Source organism: Pipistrellus hanaki, assembly GCF_964339955.1.
Source record: "Pipistrellus hanaki genome assembly, chromosome: 2".
Taxonomy (NCBI): Eukaryota; Metazoa; Chordata; class Mammalia; order Chiroptera; family Vespertilionidae; genus Pipistrellus; species Pipistrellus hanaki.
Genome location: NC_140504.1, coordinates 12609283 through 12628400, shown reverse-complemented (window position 1 = coordinate 12628400; position 19118 = coordinate 12609283). Strand labels below are relative to the sequence as shown.

Sequence of the window (19118 nt, the reverse complement as noted above, 5' to 3'; positions counted from 1 at the left end):
TATCATGTTTGTGTGATATTGAGATGGTAGAAGTTGATTTTATAATAATCATTTTTGGGGAAATGTTATTTACATACTGAGAATAGCTTTAATGTGTTTTTGTAGCAGATCTTTTTTTCTTCTTCTTATAACTACCATATCTTCACACAGACTTCATTTGCTGTTACTTTTCCTCATGAAGAAATTTGCTAAATAAAATAAAAGCAGATAGTTATATGGAAATATGGAGATATGAGTAAATATTAATGGACTTAACAGAAATAATAAATTGTGTGATAAATATAACTTTGAATTATTTATGTGATATTTTAGTGGATAATAGTAACTAAATCCAAGAATGAGATGAAATAAATTTGAATGAATGTATATGGGCATCAATGCAGATATTTTAATATAGATATAAACACTAAATTTGAATTAAATAATATACAAGTCAACACAGTACATGAATGAAAATATTTAAGCATTGTAATAAAAAACTTGCAAAAAATGCATTTGATCAATTCCATTATAAAGCTTAAGCATGCTACAAAAACTAGTGCATAAAAGACTGTTAGTTACATAATAATTAGTGAATAAAGTGAAAGATATTTTACTAAAAATTGACTTATTATTGCAATGCCTCCCTTGCTTTTGAGTTATGGATTATCAGATAATAACTTGAAATAAGATATGTTAAGCAAATATATCTTATAATAACTCTGTTTAGCCATCTATTGAGTAATTGTGTTTATTGATGGGGGTGGGGAGAGACTGTTAGGAAATAACCGTTCTTGGCATTGATATTGTATTTTCTTTTCTTTTTAAATATATTTTATTGATTTTTTACAGAGAGGAAGGGAGAGGGATAGAGAGCTAGAAACATCGATGAGAGAGAAATATCGACCAGCTGCCTCCTGCACACTTCTTACTGGGGATGTGCCCTCAACCAAGGTACATGCCCTTGACGGGAATCGAACCTGCGACCTTTCAGTCCACAGACTGACACTCTATCCACTGAGCCAAACCGATTTCGGCTGATATTGTATTTTTATGATCTATAAATATCTTGGAGCAGCATCATTGCTGTTGCTTTGTAATCCAAAATGCTCTTGTCAAATTTTTTTTTTTAGATCTCTCATTCCTGGATGCCAGGTTAATTTTAGATGCACACTAAAGTGTTGATCTGCTTTGAAGAAAAAAAAATATTTATACGTGTATATCCTACTATTACTAGTAAAATCAATTTATTGCAGCCAAATAAGATCTCACATTCTCCCATTAATACTTGGGCATTGTAAGCTTTACAATGGTGGGGATACTTTATTCATTCAGAACAGCAGTTTTCAACCTTTTTCATCTATGGCACGATTAATTTAGTAAACTAATTACTAAAATTCTGCTGCACATTAAAGAATATATCCATTGCCTATCTAACAAAACAATAGGCATAATTTGTTTTCAAAGTAAAAATTGTTGTTTGTTTGTTTTTTTTAATTTTGAATCCATTGCTTTTTTTATTGTTTGAAATATTACAAATACTTCTTCCCCCCTGCCACCCACATTGATCTACCCCGGGCCTCCTCTATCCCCCCAGTACATGCCCTCACTTGCCCTCCCCCACAGTGTCTTGTATCCTTTGGTTATGCTTATATGCATGCTTACAAGTCCTTCAGTCCTTCAGTTGATCTCTTACAGCCCCCTCCTAACCAACCTCCCTTGCCTTCCTGCTGTAGTTTGGCAGTCTTTCATTGCTTTGTTGCCTCTGTATCTATTTCCCCCCATTTCTTTCCTTTAAAAATTCTTGCCTCTGCAGACTAAAAATAAACATAAAAAATGCTTGAGTCCCAATATCAATGTCCAACAGTTCTGAGTCCCCATTTCAATGTCAAACATAATTTTGAGTTACTCACACAGGATGGCTATTGTTTTGTCTTTGGCTGTTGTCATTTTTTTTTTAACCTGACCTCTATGGAAAAAGAGGTCAATAGGTTTCACTAAGTAGTCAGTAGTGGCGTGTTTTAGTACTTCTCGTGGCACACTGATTGAAAATCGCTGTTTATTGCAAGCCACCAGTGTAGTGAAAACCATCACAAATCTTTGATATACTGTTGCAGTTTCCAGTTGCTTTTGAGTTTGCTGAGACAGTCCTTCACTGCCACTCTGAAGTTGGTAGGATAGACTATTGATTTTTACAGTTTTTAACTATGAGTATGGTTAGGTTAATGGAGTGTTTTAGGTACACTAAGCATAAATGTAGGCCACTGTTCTTTTCCTTAAAAATCTGAAGCCAGTGAGGAACATAAACAATGTATAAAGCACTAGAATTGATTTACTCTACAAATATTTGTGTTCAATTCTGAAGTTCCCGGTGTCCAACAGAATTATAGGGTCTATGATGAAACTGGGACTAAATTTAAAGTAAAAACACATAAGACTAGTAGCATTACATTAATAAACTATCTGAATGAATTGATGTAAACCTCTGATAGCTTAGTGAATTAATAAATTGTTTACTCATAAGTTAAAATCTGCTTTGGTTTCAAATGATAGGAAAAAATGATAAATTAAGGGGATCTCCCACACAAGTTATATAGAAGCAACAACAAACAGTCCAATTAAAAAGTGGGCAGAGAACCTGAAGAAACACTCCTCCAAAGAGGACATACATGTGGGTAATAGACATATGAATAATAGATGCTCAATGTCACTAACCATCAGAGTGATGCAAAAGAAAACCACCATGAGCTATATCACCTCATACCTATCACAGGACTTGGCAAGGATGTGGAGTAAAGGGAATCCTGCACTATTGGTGGGATGGCAGGTGCAGCCACTCTGGAAAACAGCATGGAGGTGTCATAAAAATTAACTTTGGAACTGCCTTATGACCCAGTGGTTCCACTTCCAGGTATATATACAAAGAAATCCAAAGCACTGATTTGCAAGAATATATGCACCCCTATGTTTATGGCGCTTATTTGCATACACCAAGATATGGAAACAACACTGATTTAAAGCATCCTTATTGTTTTTCTTATTTTTCATTATGAAGAATATACGGGAAAGTTGGGAATTCCAAAGCAATAGTGATCATCCCATTTTTCTTGGTTTCTTAATCTTGGAGAAAGTGATGAAATTTAACATGGAAAAGTGGATTAAATCAGTAGGATTTTTCTACTCTAGCCACATAATTTTGCTGGAATTCCCATCTTGAATTTTCAGAACTACTCTACTATCAAATATTTTGTTTTATTCATAGTTGAATACAATTCACACACACACTCACAACAAGAATTAAACAACTTTTCAGTCATAGTAGTCAACATTTATGCTAAAATTATAGTCAGCCATACTATAAGCATATTTGTCTTATTCTATTGAGAATTTAGTCAGGGCATCAATCACAACCAGTAACCACAAAAAAAAAAAAAAACACAGTAGAGATATTGATATTAACTCAGGTTACTTTACATGGAATGGACTAATATAAATTTTGGGGATATGATATGTAGTCATTCAAATAGTAAAATTTTTAAAGCCAGTGAATGCTAAAGGTGAGCTCACGTCCATGTAAATCCTGCAAGACTTGCCTTTGACACCAAAGTCATGGCATTTGAGCAGGGACAGTCAACCTGAAGGAAAGTAGAGGGGAATATACAGCCAAGGCATTTACATGTTTTGTTGCCAAATATTCTATTGTATGGACATACCATATTTTATGTATTCATTCACCAATAGATGGACATTTATGTTGCTTTTATTTTTAATTTTTTTGGCTTTAATAATAATGCTGTTATGGGCACTCATGTATAAGTTTTTGTGGACACAATTCTTTCACTTGGGAGTACAATTCCTGAGTCATAGAGTAACGCTGTGTTTGTGTTTAAATGATGATCACATTTTTTATACAAAGCCCGTGCACCGCTTTACATACCCATCATCAATAAATGAGGGTCTCAAAATCTCCATCTTTACCAACACTTGTTATTATCTGTCTTTGTTGTTCTAGTCATTCTAGAGCAGTTCTGTGGTTTTCACTTTCACTTTCATGATGGCTAATGATGTTGAGCATCTTTTTGTGATCTTATTGATTTTTCCCTTGACTTTTGAGGCTCTTTGGGGAAGTCTTGTCTGTCACTCCAGCCACTTGATTGTTCATTCCTCTTCACCTTGGATGTGTTTTGCCAGCTCCAATGAGCTTTTTTAACTCTTTGAACATGCTGTTACCCATCTAATCCAGGCTTATGTTGTTTTCATTTCCTTCCTAGCTTTCCCTCTCTTTTTGCTTGGTCAGATCTCACTTTATGAGGGTACCCAATAGATGAAGCTCGATACTTAGAAGGGTTCTGTATTTGGCTTAATAAGCTGCCGTTGCTGCCCTGAAATTTGTAATATTATTAAATAAGAGATCCCACATTTTATTTTGCAGTGGGCACTTACTATTATGTTGCTAATCTGATGCCTTGCTAACCATTATTATTTATCCTTAAGGTCTCAGTTTAGGCAGACATACCTACAAAAAATCATCCTAGACTTCTGTATACTGTATTAGGTGTTCAGTCTGAATTTCATCTCTACCAGCATGCATTATGTATAACGTTTGATTTCTTTCCTTGTGAGACTTTTGATCTAGGAGCCTAAGGGCTTTTCCTTTCTTATCCATTTTTCTGTTGAGCCCAACTTAGTGCCTGAATACTCGCAATAGTACAATATGCAGTTCAACCACATAGTTCTGACTCAGGTGGTGAACCATATATCAAAAGTAATTCGGAACATGAGCTCCAAGGTCAGAAGTCCTGGATATCCATCCACTCTCATTTAGAAGTGGTGAGGAACCTGGGCAAGTTTCTGAACCTCAATTTACTCATATTTAAAATGGGGATGACAGTAGTCCAAATATCATAGCAGTTTTATTGGCACTTAGTTAACGAATAAAGGTGAAACTTTTTAGAATAGTGTCTGACTACCATTTAGTATATGTGTTAGCTGTTATCATTGTTATATTAAACTAGAGGCCCTGTGCACATATTAGTGCATGGGGAAGGGGTCCCTTGGCCTGGCTGGCAATTAGGGCCAATCAGGGCCAATCAGGACAGGCAGCTGGGGAAGCGACCATGGAAGGTTGGCCGGCCGTAGGACATTAGCTGTTGGAGCACACTGACTACCAAGGGGGCAGCTCCTGGATTGAGCATCTGCCTCCTGGTGGTCAGTGCATCATCATAGCGACTGGTCAACCAGTCGTTAGGCTGACAGGTTTTAATGGTCACTTAGGCTTTTATATATATTTATATTGTAGAGGCCCAGTGCATAAAATTTGTGCACAGGGGGTCCCTCAGCCTGGCCTGCACCCTCTTCAATCAAAGATCCCTCAAGGGATGTCCAACTTGTAGTTTAGGCCCAGTCCCACAGAGATCAGGCCTACACCGGCAGTTGGACATCCCTCTTGCAATCTGAGACTGCTGGCTCCTAACTACTCCACTGCCTGCCTGCCTCATCACCCCCTCACAGCCCCCCTATTGGCCTGGTCATTTCCCAACTGCCCCTTGCTGGTCTGGTTTCCCCTAGCTGCCCCCCTTGCCTGGCCACCCCACAACATCCTCTCCCCTTGTAGTCTGGCTGCCCCCCAACTGCCTCCCTGACAGCCTGGGTGGTCCCTAACTGTCTGAAAGGAAGTCAGACATTCATAAGATGTCCAGTTACCCAGACTAATTAGCATATTACCCTTTTATTAAGATAGATTCTTTTTTTAAAATATATTTTATTGATTTTATACAGAGAGGAAGAGAGAGAGATAGAGAGTTAGAAACATCGATGAGAGAGAGTCATCGATCAGCTGCCTCTTGCACACCCCCTACTGGGGATATGCCCGCAACCAAGGTATATGCCCTTGACCAGAATCGAACCCGGGACCCTTCAGTCCCCAAGCCGACACTCTATCCATTGAGCCAAACCGGTCCCGGCTGATTCTTCTTTGTTGAATTGGTGGACTGTATATACAAAGAGAAGAAAGGACACTAAAAACTGATGAAGAAACCATGTAGATTAAAATATTGTGCATAGCACTGTTTAATACATGAACTTACACTGCTAGGAGGAAGGTAATTATATAAAAGTTCAGTTCATGAAATAAAAATAGGAGGAAAATTAGAAAGTTGGGATCAACCCCAGAGGAAAGGCAAATTGAGGCTAAGAGTAAATGTATGAATCTTATAAAGAGGAAACAGGATCTGTTTAAAATTATTTGCTACATTTGTCAACTCAACACAATGTTAGCACAGTTTTGTGAAGTGAGTCTGAATAAATTAATGCCAATAACCTTCAGAGAGCATCTGTTTTCTTGTTTACATATTTAGCCCGCTATGCCTTGCTGCAACCTTCAAGCATTTGAAGTTGAATTTGAATTCATTACGGATTTAATGCCATCATGAAAAGGCACACAGAATATATAACGCAAGGGTGCAATGTTTTGTGTGTGTGTGTGTGTGTGTGTGTGTGTGTGTGTGTGCGCATTTGCCTTGGATTCTGCAAGCATTCTCTGTTTACCAGCCCAACATCAGGGGATCCCACCGGACCTCTCTTCTGTGCACGTGCTGGCTTCCCTCAGTTCTTCCACTTGCCTTCTGGAGACATTTGCCTGGATTCTCTCTACTGCACCACCCCTCTTCACCATTTTAAAATCTCAATCCACATTTCAGTTTACCAGGGAGCATACCTCTGACTCTACCTCTCTCCTTCACTTACCTCCGAAATGAAACTGTGTGGCTCTTAATAGTACTTTTCAGTTTATTTATATAAGAGAAGAAGGGAGAGGGAGAGAGAGAGAGATAGAAACATCAAGGATGAGAGAGAATCATCAATTGGCTGACTCCTGCATGCCTCGCCTACTGGGGATTGAGCCCACAGCCCGGGCATGTGCCCTGACTGGGAGTCGAACTGTGATCACCTAGTTCATAAGTCCATGCTCAACCACTGAGCCACTCTGACTGGACTGTATTATCTTTTAATGTAATATCTGTCTTCTCTGGTCAACTTTAATTCCACTATGGGTAAAAGTGATTCTATTTTGCTCAGCATGTATCCCCAGTGCCTAGATGCTTATTGTGGAATAATTAAAAAAAAAAACATTGAATAACTAAGTGACATGATCCATAATTCTCTCAAAAGGCCATAAAGGTGGTGGGGGTGGGGGCATCAATGACTACAAAAAGGTTCAAAGTCATGAGTGTAAGGAAGAAGAAAGGTAGGGAATGCCTCCACCTCCATTGTGTTGTGTATTACAATGGGATTCTAAATTTGGCAACACATGTCTAGTCAGGTAAGATTACAAATAAACAGATCTATAAACAATGCATTATATAATTTTAAATGTCTGACAATCAAAAGTGTCAAGAAAATATTCACACAGGCACTAAACTGAGGAAAGTACTTATCACATAGTTATTTTATTATTAAAAGGACAATAACCTATAAATAATAATTTTATAAAATTATGAAAATACAATTCAAATAAGCAGTTCTTAAACTGACCTTCTGGAAAGGCAAAGAATATAACTCAAATCAAATTTCAGAGAGGGTTTTTCTGTAAAGGATTAGAATAATAATGTATAGTCAGACACTTTACTTTTTTATTTTTTATTTATTTATTTTTTAATATATTTTATTGATTTTTTACAGAGAGAAAGGGAGAGAGATAGAGAGCTAGAAACGTCGATGACAGAGAAACATCGACCAGCTGCCTCTTGCACAACCCCTATGGGGGATGTGCCCACAACCAATGTACATGCCCTTGACCAGAATCGAACCTGGGACCTTTCAGGCCGCAGACCGATGCTCTACCGCTGAGCCAAACCGGTTTTGGCAACACTTTACTTTTTTAATCATCTTACCTAATACAGTGGAAGAAGCTGACAATACTAGATGGACAGCTAATATATCTATTAACCTATCTCAATCAAAAATCAGGTGTCTTAAATGAATCTTAAGTTGGTGGAGAATCAAAGCCAAGATATAAATGAATTTTCTTTCAGAAATGGGTAATGCATTTTTACAGCACCAGGAGAGAGATGTCTTTTGGAATGTCAGATATGAGAAGGAATTACTGCACTCTTCAGTGGAAGTAGTTGAGACTAATGCATATTCTGCAGTATTATAAAGACAATGACAAGTCTGAAAATGACTTATAATTACCCAGGGAATCACGCATCTTCCCAAAGAAATTCTATTCTTCTAGAATTTTTTGTTAATAATTTTATATTTATCAATAATAACTGTTAAATGCCAACGCTTTTACTAATAGACTGCTAGTTTTTATAGACACAAATAATTTTGCACAACTTGAAAATCTGTCATTTACAACAGCAAGACACTGTGTAGTTTTCAGTGGAGGTAAATATTACCTTTCAATACTACAAAAGAAAAATACTATTTCTGAATGGGAAAATAAAGAATTTGCTTTTAATAAGGTATTTTTCACATTCTAATAAATATGATAAATTCAAGTTTTTAACCCAAAGTAAATAATGGCTTAGTGATTACATTTTATTTTCTCAAATTATATGTAAATTTCACCATAACTCAATGTACTTCATAATAATATTAGAATAGAATGGTTCGGTCCTTGGCACTTATCAAAGTGACTTTCATATCAAGTGCCACAAGTATCTTTTCATGTTTGTTCAACTATAATATCATCCTATAAGTGAATTTTCAACAACACTAGAAAAAAGGCAGTGTCCCAAGAAAAGCACAAACCTCAATGAAATGATTATAAATAATAGATAATAATATATAATATACTAGTAAATAGAATATAGAATAAATAGCATATAAAATATATAATAATAATAATAATAATAATAATAACAACAACAACAGAGCCAGGAACTGTTTTGAATATAAATTGATAGTTGGCCAAAAACTATAAAGGAATGATGTAGAATCCTGCTGTCTAAATGTGGAAGGGATAAAAGGGGACTAATTTAAGACAGGTCTTTAAAGAAGGGTACTTATGGAAAACACAGGGCATCCATGACAGTACAAATAATTCAAATGAAATGGCATCCAAATTATAAAGTGTGCTTAGACAGGAAAGCGGTGCCATATGGAAATCCTTTAGCTTCAGGCTGAGGGGTAGGGGTCCTATTTGGAAGGGAATCTACAATGTTATTTTTGATTACAGAGCACAAGGGATGTGAAACCTTCATGAAGTTGCTATAAGAATTAAAAGTTGTTTGTTTTTTTGTTTTTTTAAACATTCTGAGCTTCATAAGAAATAATTTCTGCAGCTGGAATGATTTCTTTTTTTGCGAAACATAGAAAATAGCTTAATGTTGATGACTTTTGCAGTCAGGGAGTCTTTTTCGGTCACATTCAGCCTCAGTGTGATTGTTCTCTCTGAAAAGCTGAGACGCCTGTCAATATCCTTTCAATGCAGCAGCACCACTGAGACTGTAAATAGGAAAAGCACAGAACAGATAGGTCTACTAAGCACAACTGCTGACGATTGGAAATGATAATGTGGAAACAAGATGATCAGCTGTGATTTCTCTTAATTGGGAATACACATAGATAAAGATTCAGAAACTGACCCAAGGCTGAGGACAGGTATGGCATGGGTCATGGGAAATAATTGGTATGATTCATGGGAAGAAAGTCCGCGAGGAGAAGAGGCGATGTGAGGTGAGGGGGTGATGTGTTCAGGTCTGCACATGCCAACTGAGACCCAGGTCAGAGGGAAGAGCCCTGGGAGTGAGATATCTGGCTCTGAAGCTCCAGGGAAAGAGAGATTCTGGCTGGAGAGGGAGTGGCTAAAGGTCACCCCTGTAGATATAATATGACTGAGCAGAGCATCTTAACTGAAGGGAGAACAGAATCCAGGACAGAATGCAGAGAGCCCAGGGAGAGAGGAGACTGCAGCTGAGAGAAAGGAATAGTCAGAGAGGTGAAACGGAGAGAAATTGGAGTGCAGGTTTTTGAAAACCAAGGGCAGTCAGTGAATAAGGAAGAAAAGATAGCTCCATTAGGGCCAGGGGTGGGCAGAGGTGCAGTGAGGGAAGGACCAAAGAATTCCCAAAGAACACCCAAGTGGTTATTGAAGCTAACTTACCTGTATAACAAATGGGCAATTTGGGTATGTTTTTAAAAAATATATATTTTTATTGATTTCAGAGAGGAAGGAAGAGGGAGAGAGATATAAACATAAATGATGAGAGAGAATCATCGATCAGCTGCCTCCTGCACACCCCACATTGGGTATCGAGTCCGCAACCTGGGCAAGTGCCCTTACTGGGAATCTAACCATGACTTCCTGGTTCATAGATCAGTGCTCAACTACTGAGCAACACCAGCCAGGTGCCATTTTGCTTTTAGGTTTATTCATTCTGAGTTGAACTTTTGTGAAGTTTGGCTTTTTCCTCCCTCCTTTTCTCTCAGTTAAGTAAATGAACTTGGCAGTTGAACATGTTAAAAGTTGGCAGAAGAGAAGGTCCTGCTTGAATACCTCACCTTATTATTTCTTAGCAATACTCGGAAGTGGGGAACATAGGGTTGGCCTAGAAATCCTGATGTACGTTGCATAAAGCATTGCTAGTATGTTTATCTTTGTTTTTGAAGACTATTTTTTCTGATAATAAATAAATTGAGTGACTGCATGCCTGTATAAAATTAAAAAGTGAAAAAGTAACTGTACTCTACACCAATCAACTTGATGTTTGAAAGAAGAACTTTAAAATAGTCTTTTGGTATTTATAAAGAAACATTATTAAATGCCACATTTTAGTAACATAAAGTACATGAATGTATTAAAATTTAATTGAATTTCAGCCATATAGAAAATTAAACAACTATCATATTGTTACATAATAAACATATATTATAATACATATGGCATAAATAATTTATGGGGCACTAAAACCTCAAATATTGAAAACAACTGAACCAATAATAGTTATAGTATATTTCAAATGCATTATAAAATGCTAACAACTCAATATATTTTCTGACAGTATGAAGTAAAATTCAATGAAGAAACGATCTATTGTTTCAATGTGTGTCCCATAAATGTATTTAAATGATTTAAGACACTTCTAGCTATGCTGATTTTGTTGCACACAATAATTAATTCTCATTTGAAATATAATCTATAGAGTATTGGGTTATAAGCAGTTTCCTTATTTGAGTCAATATTCACAGAGTAAGTAATTAATCATCTTCATATAGTTTCCACTGCATCCCTAAAAGGGAGTTTGATAGTGCTATGTCTTAATATTTTGTCTATGATGCATCTGGTGTTAATTATGCTTTTGAACAGTACCGTTGCTTTTATTCAAAAATGAAAACTATAATTTCCTGAAGGCTTTTATTTTCATAAGCCTTGATATGTTCTCCTTACGTGGTGGAATGAAACTAAAGTGCCACAGGCATATCATTTTTATTTGTAGGTTTTAGGCAGAATTGAAGGCATTGTTATTGTGTGGTTATGTTTGCAAAGAACACAATTGGAAGCCAACAAAACTTTTCCTGGAAGAACATGCAAGTTTTTTTTTTTTTTTTTAAAGAGAAAAGAGCATACTAAGTAAAAGATATTGCTAAAATATATGTGTAAGTTTTCCTACTGTCAGTCTCCCTGCAAGTACTTGGACAGGTAAAATGAATAAGCTAGAAATTTCCTACACTAATAAAAGAGTAACATGCTAATTGACCATACCTTTGCAACGTCCATAGCCAATAAGGAATGTGTATGCAAAATAACTCAACAAAGATGGTGGGTTAATTTGCATACACTGGTGCTGCACCGCCACAGCCACTCAGGGCATCTGGGCAGCATGGGAAGCTGGAAAGGTGGAAAGGCAGCTCCGGACTGGAGTGGAAAGGAGGTTTCAGGCTAGAGTGGCAAAACAGCGCTGGCCAGAGCAAAGGCCGTTCAGGCAGCCAGGGGAAGAAGGAAAGCCCATTCTTGCAGGAATCTTCATGCCTTGGGCCTCTAGTAAATCACAAACAGAGAAACATTAGGTTTTGGGGGAAGAGTACACACACACACACACACACACACACACACACACACACACACAATTGAATGCTGGTAAGAATTCATTTTGTTTACTGAGTATATCATAAATGCCATGTGTTTGTCATCATTTTACACAAAAGAAACATAAAATCTTTCTTTTCCCCCCACTCTCTATAAATAGAGCCCAGACGGCCGTCTGGAAGTCAAAGGGCAGCACGGAAGCTCATCCCTGCAGATCAAAGATGTGAAGTTGTCCGATTCAGGAAGATACGACTGTGAAGCTGCGAGCAGGATCGGGGGGCACCAAAAGAGCATGTACCTTGACATTGAATGTAAGTCCTTTTCACTTTATATGCTTACCAAAGAACCTTCTATGCTTCGAAAAATATAAATTTTTACAGGAAGATCCAAGTGCCTATGTAGTTTGTCTCTCAGTAGTTAATGTATAGCTTTAGAAAAAACATAGCTGCTCAAAGCCAGTTATTGGAGACATCTAGTGGATGCTATGGGACATTAAACAGTGCTGTACTGGTATATATTTAATGATCTCAATACTGCTTACCCTGATAATCATTAATGTTAGAACTGAAACACAATAGCAAATAAACTATATTATTAGGTATTGGTGATAGGTCAACATTTCCTTAGATTTCTATGTTTATTATAACATTAACAGTCCTGTGCCTCACAGAGGAAGTGACAGTTTTATTTCTTATTTAAGCTGTTTTGTTGAATTATTTTACATGCTCATAAGATATGGTATAGTACTTACATTTTTATCAAAATAGTGTTTATAGTCTGAAAGTATGGACTGTGACAAAGAGAGTTATTAAATAATTATAAAAATGTATAACTTATATTTGGGAAGTGTGAAGGCTAATGTAAATGATGGCTACACAACCAATCTTAAGTTATGGCATGTGATTTTGGAATAATTTGATAAACATGTTTTTTATAAAAAGGAAAAATTTAACATTATTCTTAATAAATATTTCAGAATCATCAGTGTTGTAGGTTCTCTGATACTTGAAAGAAAATAGCTGTCTTAGTGGAAATGTGTAAGATACGTACTCCTATTGACAAAATGTTTCTACTACATAATTTCTATTTTATTAATATTGATATAATATAATAGTAATTGTGAAACAAGATGCATTTTCTAATTGAGAACTCTAGAAAACAAATATTTCCCCAAGAATAGATGCAAACAAATCTATATTATTTTAGATATTTATAAACCGCTTGTCTAGAAATTAATGGAAAGACCAATTAAACAATTTATGTCTAAGCTTTCCTTTTAATGTTTTGATGATTTGGATTTTACATTAAGGTCAATGATTCATTTGGAGTGCATTTCTGTAGAGTCAGTATGTATTATATTTCCATATATACACATGAATCATTCAGCAGCATTTATTGAAAAGTCTTTTATAGCTACGGCTTTACAGATATCGTTGATTTTTACAAAGTTTTAGTTTTCCCCTTCACTAATTTATACTTCCAATTATATATATTTTTTTCTAGTTTTTGGATTTTGATTTTATCTTTATTATTTCAACTGTTCTATATAGTTTAGATTTGCTTTTCTCTTTGTTTGTAAATTCTTAAGGTGAAATACTCATGCCATGTTGGAATGTACATAAGGTGGTTACCCTTTCCCATTAGAATTGGTCTTATTCTCCAGACTCATTAAATAGCAAGAATTATTGAATTCTGTCCTGAACTGTAAATACTGTGTTGTGCAGACTCTGGGTAATTTGACACCATCTGGAAAAGATGTTTTTAAGCAGGTTATCACCCCTAAGTTCTGTGTTGCCTCCTGTAAGCAGTGATTCAAATCTCAGTTGACTCCTAAATTCTTTGCAATTCAAGTTTGTATCCTGTCCTTAGACTGGGTTTCTGTGGTTATGTACACAGAATCATGGCATCTCCTTTTCAATTCCTCTCTGGAATTACCTCTTCACTATTCAACCTGTACTGGATTATTTCCAAGATACCTCTGTACTTAGGGGAAAATGTTAGCTCCAGAATCACTTTGAAGCTCCTCAACAAGAGCCTGCCTCATACACAATGCTATATTTTAATGCAACTTTAAACCATAAAAATACTTGGTATCCTTATATTTCTTGGAGACAAGAACATAATTGTCTTAGTTTTCGTTTTCAGCAGTTTTTCATTTATTTCTTCCCCTTGTTATTTTCAGAATTCATTTTTTGTTTTTTGAGTCATCACACTGATCAAAAGATTGTTTAAATTGAAAAGTCCTAATAGAAGTTGATTTTTTTTGTGTGTTTTTTTTCTCCCTCAGGGTACCAATCTTTTATATAGTCAATTTTATTTGATTTTACATTTTTATTTTTGCACCAACCTAAATATTCCTACAAAGTGTAATAAGTTCTACATATGTAAATAATTTCAATTTTGAATTGCGGGATAGGCTAGCTTTAATTGAGGTTCACAGTTAGATGTTCAGAGCTTTTACTTATAAAGGGTTAGTTCTACAAATATAGACTGAATTTCAGTAAAGCAAAATAAAGTGTTTTATATTTGATTATTAATAAATATATAATCAAAATTGAATCTTTTATTCTATTAACATGTTTTTTTCTTCTCTTTTGTTTAAATCTCCAAATAAAAGGAGTTCTCTTGTGGATCTAACCTATATATGAATGCTCTATTTAAGCTGTCTTCCCTTGTTTTCCACCGTGATGAATATCTTTTAAATATCCATTACAAATTATATGTGAGTCTGTAGAAGTCTAGCTTCCTCTTTTATTTGTCTAGGTTCCTATAATATTTCTTCATATATGTCAATTAGAATTCTCTATTTTTCACAATTAAATTTACTAATGAAATCAAGGACAATGCTAAGTTATGTTGGGAGTCTAGTTCACTATTCCATCTTAATACTACATTTAAGAATAAAATTTAGCTTTAGCATGATATTAATTTGCCCAAATTATCTATTATATATATTTGAAGTTATTGTTTTCTTGGTACTAACTATAGTTTATTAGAATTGAATCAGATAAAACATTAATATAATGTGGTAAAACCTACTTAGAAAAATATAATGTGGTAAAACTTACTTAGAAATCACATAAATATGTTAATGAAAGAAGACTTTATACTTAAGTAGAAAGTAATATAATTATTTATTTTGATTATATTAATTGCCAAAGTTCAAATTATATTAATATGGTATAAATATAGAAAATGTCACACTGCTATCATTTGTCTAAAGTTCTATTTGGGAGTTTTGGGGTTAAATAATCATTTGGAATATGTAATTAGAGTTATAATTTAAAATTTAGCCTGCTCTACTCTTCAGTTATCTTTCTTATAAATTAGTGAAATTATATTAGGAAAGTTTGAACAGTTTGCTATTGTTGTTGATAATACTGCTATCCTATATAATAAAGAGGTAATATGAAAATTGACCATCACTCCAACAACCAAGATGGCTATTCCCATGTGGACACAAGATAGCTACCACAAGATGGCTAGCAGGGGAGGGCAGTTGAGAGGGACAAGGCCTTCAAGGGAAGGCAATTGGGGGAAATCAGGCCTGCAAAGGAGGACAGTTAGGGGCAACCAGGCATGCAGAGGACAGTTGGGGATGATCAGCCCTGCAAGAGGGCAGTTAGGGGCAACCAGACCTACAGGGAAGGGTAGTTAGGGACAACCAGGCCTGTAGGGGAGGGCAGTTAGGGGCAACTAGGCCTGCAGAGGAGGGCAGTTGAGAGTGACCAGGCCTACAGGGGAGGGCAGTTGAGAGGGACAAGGTCTGCAGAGGAGGACAGTGGTGGGGCAGGCCTGCAGAAAAGGTCAGTTGGGGGCGACCAGGCTTGTAGGAGAGGGCAGTTGGGGGCATCCAGGCTGGCAAGGGAGGGCAGTTACAGGTGACCAGGCCAACAGGGGAGGGCACTTGGGAGTGACCAGGCCAGTTAGGCATTGATCAGGTGGCAGGGGAGTGGTTAGGGGGTGATCAGACTGGCAAGCAGAAGCAATTAGGGGAAATCAGACAAGCAGGCATGTGAGCAGTTGGGAGCCAGCAGTCATGGATTATGAGAGGGATCCCAGATTGCAGAGGGTACATAATGAGCTGAGGGACGTACACCCCCCCTTGCATGAATTTCATGCATCAGGCCTCTAGTTTGTAATAAGTCTTATATTTTTCTCAAATGAAGATTAGTAGAAATTTGGGTTGGCTCTTGCAACTTCATAGCTATGATTAGTATTGACTAACTAATAATCTTATTTCTTGGTAATTAAAACCTGTGATAAGATAGGATATTTTATTTAGCAACAAATTTATAATCCATTGTATTAAAACTTTCAGTATCTTACATGAAATGTCATGAGATGTTGTTTTAAATAAAAATTTAATTTTAGAAGTGGTAAGAATATTTTTATTCTACATCTTTAAATCAAAGCACTATAGAAACTATGAAAATTATGAAGACATTATACAATTTCACACAAGAAAATCTTAGTAGAATAGCCTTTACTGCCCAATTCAAACATCTACAATATAATATTGCCAAGAATGAGTGGGAAAGAATCAAGCCATTTACAATTTGATACCTACCACATTTACTGTAATAGCACTAAACTTAAGGTATTTAGGAGATTAAACCTTTTTTATTTTTTTTAATTCAAAACCTCTATTGTAATTCATCTACACCAGAGTCCTTGGCTTCCTGCCAGTTCATTTTCAACATTTCAAAGGCATTACCCTTACTAAGAGGCAGAAGTTGAACTAACGTTCTAATTTATAAAACAAAAGCAATAACAGGGGTGTGATATGTGTTTTAATGCAATAAGCACTGATTACATAGTATGTTTGATTACAATTAGAATGTTATTAAGTTTTGTGACTAGGTACTCATTACATATTACCTATTAACTAGAGTTAATTATTTAATGTGATAAATTTAATTTAACAGTAACGTGATAACAATGCATGTTAAGATGTATTGAATTTTTCATTTACATTTTTTTCTCATCGAACTCTCTACACCTGTTTTTAGTCCATGTTAAGCATAATAGCAATATTTACGTGCATTTTCTCCTGTGATATAAATATTGTTAGCAATATTAGAAACATTTTATGGCTATAGGGATAATAATCTTATAACACAGATTCAAGTTGCTTTCATATTTGCACGCATTCCATAGAATTAATAAATCTTTGCTACCCAGGCAGTATGGCTCAGGGGTTGAGTGTTGACTTATGAACCAGAGGGTCTTGGTTGGATTCCAGATCAGGGCACATGACTGGGTTGAAGGCTTTATCCCCAGTGTGGAGCATGCAGGAGACAGCCGATCAATAATTTTCTCTCATCATTGATGTTTCTATATCTCTGTTCCTCTCCTTTCCTCTCTGAAATCAATAATATATATATATATTTAAAAGTGTAAACAAATAAATATTTATTTTATCTTTCTTTATGTTTTATAATCTTAACAGTGATTCTAGTAGCATGATTGGCTGCATGGACAGGATAAGGCAAATAAGATGTGAACATGATTTTAACATTTAAAGAAAATTACCTCAGTAAACACTTAGATGTTAGAAAAACTCCGTGGTGTAGCAGATACACATTTTATACCCATGATTAAAATCTTCTCTCATGTCTCTATCTTTTTCACTCACCATAATACATTTAAGCTGTGCAAACTTTAAAGGGGATGGCTCATTTGCAGAAATAAATTGGTTCTAATGCCAGCCACTATTTAGGCTTTATATCCAGTATGGTAATTTCAAGGACAGCATCTGGGAGAAATACAATGCTTATTTGTCTAACAAGCAGATAAAAAGAATAGAATATTAAGAGAGAAAGGTAAAAAAAATATTTTCCCATTTGGCTGCATTTTTTTTAACCCAAACTTTCTAGGAATCCTCAGGGAATATTTGTAATATCCCTTTTCTCACATGCACAGATGCTGTCAATTATTCTAGTTTTATCACATTTTTATCTAAATCTGACAGATACCATTTTATTCAAATGTTGCTAAAATGTACATCAGAAATTATAGCCACAAAGCATTCTAAAGGACTATTAGGAAATATCCAACCTTGGAAAGGATAAATCTTACAGATAAAGAAGCACATATCAAACAGTTGTATTAAACTAGTCATTTTCTGTAACTTCTAGATGTATCACAGTCTCTTGGCACCTGCTTAACTTAATTACCCAGAAATATGGAACCTTGCCCCTAACTGACCACAGCTTTCACCGTTTCTCTGGAATGAGCACCTTGCCCAGGGATCTCAGTTCTCACTGGCACAATGACTGTGTTAGTTTGGGACGCTATAATAAGATGCCATAGACGGGATAAAAGGCATGTGTTTCTCATAGTTCTGGAGGCTGGAAGTACAAGATCAGGATACCAGCTTGGTGAGGTTCTTGGTGAGGCCCTCTCGCTGGTATGTCCTCACTTTGGCCTTTCCTTAGTACATGTGCAAAAAAGGAGAGACACCTCCGGTCTCCTCCTTTCTTTCTCTCTTTCTTCCTTCCTTCCTTTCTTTCTTTCTTTCTTTCTTTCTTTCTTTCTTTCTTTCTTTCTTTCTTTCTTTCTTTCTTTCTTTCTTTCTTTCTTTCTCTTTTTTTCTCTTTCTTTCTTTTTTTTAAAATATATTTTTATTGATTTCAGAGAGGCAGGGAGAGTGAGAGAAAGATCAAAACCTTAATGATGAGAGAGAAGCATTGATAGGCTGGCTGCCTTCTGCATGTACCACACTGGGGATCCAGCCCACAACTTGAGCCCACCAGAAATCAAACCGTGACCTCCTGGTTCATAGGTTGATGCTCACCCACTGAGCCCTCCCAGTGGGGCTCTCCCTTTCTTTATGGGCATTAACCCCATCCTGGGTCTCCACCCTTATGACTACAATGAAAACTAATCACTTTGTAAACCCCCGACCTCTACATATTGTCACCTTGAGTAATAGCTCTTTGACGCATGACTGTCTTGTGCGGGCAGGGCACATACATTCAGTTCTTTGCTGTGAGCTTTCTTGATTTGATAGAGAAGGCTACCTCACAGATAGAACTGGTGCAGACTTTCACAGGATGAAGCTGCCCCACTGAAATAACATCTGAGATTGAATCAGACCAAGTCT

The 19118-nt window shown here is 36.1% G+C and overlaps 1 protein-coding gene across 2 annotated transcripts in view; it reads left to right on the top strand.

The window, feature by feature from the left end:
• The window catches only part of NCAM2 (neural cell adhesion molecule 2), a 381172-nt gene that overhangs the window by 277569 nt on the left and 84485 nt on the right, over positions 1 to 19118 (top strand). For both annotated transcript variants that reach the window (XM_084874323.1, XM_084874324.1), the window contains exon 9: positions 12171 to 12321. In XM_084874323.1, coding sequence (XP_084730449.1) covers positions 12171 to 12321 — 151 coding nt within the window. The remainder of the gene's footprint in view (positions 1 to 12170; positions 12322 to 19118) is intronic.